This window comes from Bidens hawaiensis, unplaced genomic scaffold, assembly GCF_021521415.1.
Source record: "Bidens hawaiensis isolate Kalapana, Puna unplaced genomic scaffold, B.hawaiensis_p1.1 tig00009774_1, whole genome shotgun sequence".
NCBI lineage: Eukaryota > Viridiplantae > Streptophyta > Magnoliopsida > Asterales > Asteraceae > Bidens > Bidens hawaiensis.
The window spans coordinates 517,429-524,375 of NW_027491730.1; the positions used below are offsets into that span (position 1 = coordinate 517,429).

At 34.3% G+C, this 6,947-nt stretch overlaps 1 protein-coding gene and 1 long non-coding RNA gene across 2 annotated transcripts; both read right to left on the bottom strand.

The window, feature by feature from the left end:
• Positions 1 to 204: 204 nt before the first annotated feature.
• LOC143533494 (serine/threonine-protein kinase GRIK2-like) lies at positions 205 to 2,265 on the bottom strand. Its single transcript, XM_077028258.1, has 7 exons — positions 2,226 to 2,265; positions 2,022 to 2,096; positions 1,686 to 1,773; positions 1,456 to 1,580; positions 851 to 946; positions 397 to 729; positions 205 to 320 (listed from the first exon to the last, which is right to left on the bottom strand). The coding sequence occupies exons 2-6, from the start codon at positions 2,040 to 2,042 to the stop codon at positions 487 to 489; spliced, it is 573 nt and encodes a 190-aa protein (XP_076884373.1). The 5' UTR covers positions 2,043 to 2,096; positions 2,226 to 2,265; the 3' UTR covers positions 205 to 320; positions 397 to 486.
• A 472-nt stretch (positions 2,266 to 2,737) lies between these two features.
• On the bottom strand, positions 2,738 to 4,884 carry LOC143533495 (uncharacterized). The gene is made up of 3 exons (XR_013135369.1): positions 4,725 to 4,884; positions 4,413 to 4,548; positions 2,738 to 3,536 (listed from the first exon to the last, which is right to left on the bottom strand). It is a non-coding gene; the product is annotated as an uncharacterized LOC143533495 (long non-coding RNA).
• Positions 4,885 to 6,947: the final 2,063 nt, after the last annotated feature.

The following is a 6,947-nucleotide window of genomic DNA, read 5'->3' on the forward strand; positions in this document are numbered from 1 at the left end:
AAAGAGCAATCTAGTCTGATTCTCACGCCGGAGGGTGGTCACAAGGAGGAACCCCCCCCCCCCCTTCTCAGTGACGAGCTCACGGTGTCTGTTTTGCAGGTTATCAGAAGAACCATCTTCTCAGGGTCTAACCCCTCGTGGGAAACATCTCTCTAACCCCCAGGTTACCAGTAATCTGCCCGGGGTCCGGTTAGTGTTTCTTCACTCCCTCTGTAACGTATTACGTTTGCACCAGCACAAAAAATAATGTATCGGACCCTCCTCACCCACAACCCATGGGTGCACCGCAACCATCTCTAAAGTCAATCTCTTTGTCGGGTCTGTTATCATTTATAACATATATACATCAGCAAACATTATAACTAAAAGTCAAAGATAGTTGATGAAATTGTTTACCTTTGCAAAGAAGACCCTCGAGTAGGTTCCTGAGTAACGGGTTCATACCCACGGGGAGCCACATATCATCATTAACAATATGGGAAAAATTCAAAATATATAAAAAAAAATAAAAAAATTATAAGAATTGTATATAAATGCCAGGTGGCATACCTTATCATATGTATCTTGTAGTGTGTCTCCAAGAAAAGGATATCTTCCTAGTATCATACAATATAAGGTTACTCCAACAGCCCATGTGTCAGCCGCTTTACCATGATAAGTTAGACCTAGACAACACTCGGGAGCGGTGAATAGAGTCCCTGGTGAGCGACGAAGCACGTCATTTCCATCCTATAAATCACATAATTTCCATTGAAATTCATTAATTTAAGAATTAAAGTTAAAAAAAAAAAAAACCTTTGAAAATATTATATAATATAACTGAAACCAAATGAAAATGACAAACTATTACCTCAAAAACCTGGCTGACACTGAAATCAGCAATCTTTACCGAGCCACTTGCGGTAACAAGAAGATTATCAGGTTTTATATCACCATGCACAACATTCTGAGACTCAAAAGGAAATATAAGAAAAAATTAAATAAAAGAAGAGCAAGAGAAGGTTTCATGGCATCATGCAACCATTTAGTAATTTTATGATATAAAAAAATGAGATGACTGCCCTCTAGTTCTACTAAACTACCCTACGTTTGTATGGAATCTCAATAAATAAAATAATTTCTGTTTGGACTATCAGCACAATTTTAAACACATGTTAAGTTGACTTTAATAGGAATAACACAAAGCACAAGACAAAAGGTAGCTTTTGCTATGATGTATAACAATTAGAGACATGGCACTGAAATCATTTTCTAGAAAGGATATATTTGCTTGTTCAGTTGACTATAATAAGGCACAATAATTGAGATAAATTTAAAACTTCATTGGCATAATTCGAATTAATTTCCAATAAAGACAATAAAAAAATTAGTTTTTTTTGTTGACAAAAAATAATTTTTTTGTTTGGTTAGCTAAAAAACAGCAGTAGAATATTGAAGTTGAAAGTGGAGTCATACATGAGAATGGAGATACATCAAACCAGAAACTATATCACGCATATATCTCCTTGAAACATTTTGACCCAAGCCACCTGGCGGTCCAGCACCTTCGAAGACCCATTTTCCTTCCACATATTCTAGAACTGAAAAGAGATTTTTTTTTAAAATAAATAAGAAATCCTAGTAACCAATGAAAACATAAAAAGCATTAATGCAAGAAAAAAAATAAATACAATAGCCTCCCATACCCATGTAGAAATGATCTGTGCTTGGGTCATCAATGACCTCAATCAGATTTACTATATTGGGGTGACTTAACATTTTCATAACTAAGACCTGCAAGTCAATTGATGAACCACCGTTAGCCAACAGAATTGTATAATTATCGAATTTCACTTTGAATAAATATAAAATAAAAATAAAATATGATATTATTAGACATAGTTTATTATTATATTACATTAGCGGGTCTAGAGTGTAATGTTGTATTCTATTATATACTCTCCTAATGTAACGATTACAATCACAATAATATACAATTCTGTTTTACAAGTTTGACTTCCCATGAGAAAACTGAAAAATACCTCGCGAAGAACATCAGACATTGCAGTTTCGGACGGGGCAACTCGTAGCTTTAACAAATGAGACTTGTGAAACGCCTGTATTTAAATATTAAACATGGCCCATCAAAATAAGAATAACAAAATTTATAAGGAAAGTCAATCTGGAAGAACATGAATCAACAACAAGATCTAGGAAAATCAAATTCATACAGTTTAGTACCCTACCTTAATTGCATAATGCTTTCCGTCCACCCGGCTTCTGTACAGAACCTGTTAGAAAATAGAAAATACAAATTGAATGAGTGAGCCTTAATAAAATACATCCTTTTTAAGTTCTAACTGAAAAAAGGAATTTTGCATAGCGTATAAAAAAATAAAAAAAAACTCACCACTTTCCCATGCTACCGGAGCCAATTTTGTACTTGTTTCCGTTCTCATCCTAGAAAATGAAGAAAAACATACATAAGTTAAAAAATAATAATAATATAGTTTTAACATACAATTACGGAACAGGATGGTAAATAAAATTAAGAATAATATGTGGACGCCACCAAAGTGTTCAACTTTTTCATCAAGACCACCCATATTACATTTAACTAATGTATAGGCCACCTAAGTATGTATATGGTTTAACTATACAAATTTCAGTCAGAAACAAATCAGATGCCGAAAATAACATTAAAGATTTGGTAGAGAAAATACCTTTGATGAGGTGTCAACATGTTATATGTTAAAGTTATTGTCTAAAACAAAGGGCATTATCATTATTTGCCGTGTTTCTCAACAGAATTGCTATAAGTGGAACCATATGCTGATACGCATGCTTGGGAATGCTATTAAGTAGGCTTCAGTTTATGGTGAACTTAGTGAAAAAAGTTGAAGGGCCCCACAACCATTATCTCCATATTCTCATAATAATATAACATCAAGATTAATTAAGTGCCCTAACACTATTTGGTATCCTCAAATTACAAAAGGGAATAATGTTAAGAGATGCTAGTGGGCGAATCAAAACTTTATTATCTTGCGAAAATTCAAGAAATAGACCAATATGAATGTCACAATGAAAAAAACAGTCACTTATGAATAACTTTGTGCAAAAGCAAGCAACCCATACATACACTAACCATATGTACCAAATTACCTCTGATCGGACAACTTTATGAGTTTCCTTAACAGGAAATTCCCTACAAATCAAGCCATTTTGCATCCTGTACAGAAGAATATCTTCAGAACGTCTTGACGGGTTCCTAAATTCTTCATGATCCCCTTTTTCAGATTCAGACATATCATCACCATATGAGTAGTTATCTTCTTCTTCATCTTCTTCCTCTTCAACTTCATCATTTAGCAACAACTCCTGTGAAATGTGGTTCCCAATGTGGGAATTAGGTCTAACTTTCTCTTGCTTTTTTCTAAACGAAAACCCAAAACAACCACAACATCCCATTTCTGCCACACTTGCAAGAGAGTATCCCCTAATAAACATAATTGGATACTTGATCTTAACTAATAGTTTAACAACTTTTAACAAACCTGCTCAACAAACGAAATAAACCTCAAATCAAACAACCATGCAATGATCCACAAGACCTCAGGTATTTGCAACCTACAAACAGTAAAAGTAAGTGCTTCTTATGTTCAAAAAGATAGCCAGACTTGTAAACAAACCAAACGAACACAAACAGAGCATGCTCGTGCACATTCGTTTAAATTTAACCAAGCAAACGATCGAACACGAAGGGAGTGTGCTTGTGTACGTGTGATTAAGTTCAACCGAAAAATTATTGAAGATGAACAGTTAAACGAACAGGGATTTCTTGTTCGTGTCCGTTCGTTAAGAAAATGAACATATTTGAGTTTGTTTATGTTAGTTCGTTAACAATATAACATTTGTTAAAACTTAAAACTAAACTAAGGTGTAATGGTCTAAATGTTAACAAACAAACATTTATGAACAAACAGAAACGAATAAATATAATACAACCGTTCACGAACATTAATGATCGATCAAAACACGTGCTCATATTCATTCGTTTTACGTAAATGAGTATCTTTTTGTTCACGTATGTTAGTTTATTAAATAAACAAACGTCCCACCAAACGGATCACCAAGTGTTCACTGAGAACTCGGTAACGGTTCGGTTACATGCATCAAGATAACTACTTTCAAAACTGAGAATGAAATGGCTTAAAAAGATAACTGATAAATTCAAGTTCATTTCAGTATGACTATTAGGCTTTTTGATATAATAATAATAATAATAATAATAATAATAATAATAATCTTTTATAAATACAATAAACTCTCAATGTGCAATTCATATCATAATTAAGTGTTTCAACAACATATTGACAAAATTTAGGTATAAGTAGAAGAAATAAGAAGTTCAATAACCTAATTGTGCCTACCTGCTACAGAGATTGAGTGAGCAATTAAGGCCTAGCTAATCAGTATTCCAATGGATGCCATTCAGAGAAATGAAAGATGCAGTTGATCAGACAACTAGCATTAACATTCAAATCCAATAACATCTCTCAATGATACCTTCAGCAAAAACGCCCTAATTGAACAACAAACGCACATAATATTATTATTACTATTAATACAAGTTGCATACAGCTCCAAATGATTATGAATTAGAATAATAATATGATGACGAGGAATAACATTGACGCATGGACTAATAATAATAATAATAATAATAATAATAATAACAATACCTTGGATTGGAATGACGTAAGCTAAATAAGAGGATGGGAATGATCGATTGATGAGGAAGTAGAACCAGCAGTGAAAGCTTTCCGGTTAATATGACAGTTAGGGTGGCGCGTGGGTAGCGCGTGGGTTGACAGCAACTGGTTTGGTTTGGTCGTTGCGAGGCTGGAAATAAATTTGATGATGATGACGGTGGGCCCGAGGGTGATTTGGTAATTTAATATGGTATTGATTAGGGCCTGGACTCCGTACCTTTTGCTTTTGCTATCGTGTCTTTCTCAGGTTTTGATTTGGCCCAATCATTTATTATTATTATTACTACTACTATTTTAGCATTCTAAGACAACGAGTCAGGTGCAGTCTATGTGAAAATTTGGTATAGAAAGTTTCACGTAGAGAGAAATGAATCAAAACGGAACGTTAAATTTGACAAGCAAATATGAAAATCTAGCGTATGATACGTTGTCGAGCGTGTTATACGCTTGGTTCTGGTGAGCTCATACACCAAGGGGTTGCCAACACCGGACCTGATTAAGGATTCAAATTAGTTAAATCTGTTAAAGAGGTTTTCTCTTATTTTTTTTGCCCCTACTTATTAAAGTTTATATAATATTTAAACATGTTCAAAAGTGTTTTTATTAGTAATGTCTGAACAATAAACTTGTGATGAAGGAAGTTGTTTTTTTTCTTTCGGGCAGAAATTAAGGAAGTGGCTTTAAAAATGAAAGGTTAAGCACTATACTATTGGTTCAAAAGTGATGTAGTAAACAAATATATTATTGTTTGGTACAATAGTTTGTTTCATAAGTTTCAATGCCTTTTTAATTATCATTATTATTTTATTAAAGTAAAGAGATGCAGTCAAGAAAAGGATCGACTGTCGAAGCCTCGAAAGGGTAAACAATAACATCTCAATTCTTCGCATAACAACGGAGCCGGCCCACCACAATGGCCCATTTCTTTTATTCACTTTCGTTTCAATTAAGTAGGGCTGTTCATGAGCTGAGCCGAACCGAGCGAAGACTTGCTCGTTGCTTAGCTCGTTTATAACCGAAACGAACCGAACTGAACAGTTGAAATTCGAACCGAGCAAAAACCGAAACGAGCCAAAATCGAATCGAACATTTTCCGATCGAACATCAAATGATTTCAGCATTATTTGTTTTCTTTTCACTTTTAAAATTTTCAATAAGAAACTTTAAAGGTTGTAAATAATATATTTTATAAATAAATTAATAGTTTTTAGACAAACGTGTAATAGGTTGTCAATTTTTATTAAAAATAGATTTAAAGTAAGATAAAATGATCATGTAAACAAACTTCTAGTATTCTAAAAACTTGAAGGGAGCAAATAAAACTATAAAATTGACGGAATAGGAAAAGTTTAAAGAGGTTAAAAAATTTGTAAGCTTATATTTATGTGTTTTGCCTATATGTTTATATATTTGTTCATATATAATTATATATAAAATTAATTAAAAATATTCGAGCCGAACCGAACAGAGCAGACCTTTGCTCGTTGCTTGGCTCGTTTGCAAACCGAACCGAGCAGAGCGGCTCGTTTACAATCGAGCGAAAAAATGAGCGAGCATTTTCTGAGCGAGCGGCGAGCGGTTTGGACAGCTCTACTCTCAAGTCTCAACTCTCAACGGGGAAGCGGCCCACTTATTTAAATTTTCTTTTTTCCTTTTTGCAATTTTGTTCAGATAAAACGTAAATTTAATCTTAAAGTTGATAGACTCTTTAAGCTCTTAAGTAGGCTAGTTAGATAATAGAGCACAATGTCACGGAGTTATTTTCTTGACTCACGTGCAGCCTTAGAACTCGGTCTAAGTAAGCCTAAAGGGTCGGACTTTGGTGTTTTGCAGCGGAAGACTTAGAAAGAAACGTTGTTTCGTGTAGACACGAAGGATTGGTTCTTGTATTCGAACAAGAGAATGTTTCTCGTAGTACTTGAACTTAAGTATACAAGAAGGATGTTTATATTGCTGGAACAAGTTTACAAGGCTTTAAAGTGTTACAAGTTTCTGGGTGATCTCAAATGAGACACCATTCAACCTATTTATACTAGTTCCATGATCTAGAGATTTCTACTTGAAGAGGTATGCACCCGCCTTAACATCGAGCGGGGCGGGTCAACCCACAAGATATAGACAAGAGGCTTGAAATCAGGATGTCATGAAGACACAAAGCCAAAACCTATGCGCGTAGCGCATATCACATATGCT

What these genes read in the sequence shown, in the direction of transcription:
- LOC143533494 (XM_077028258.1), bottom strand. Translation starts at nt 2,042, where the DNA reads ATGTCTGATGTTCTTCGCGAG. An exon ending in TGTCTGATGTTCTTCGCGAG is followed by an intron (nt 1,774 to 2,021) that starts GTATTTTTCAGT and finishes ATTGACTTGCAG; the next exon opens with GTCTTAGTTATGAAAATGTT. An exon ending in TGATGTATCTCCATTCTCAT is followed by an intron (nt 947 to 1,455) that starts GTATGACTCCAC and finishes TTTGAGTCTCAG; the next exon opens with AATGTTGTGCATGGTGATAT.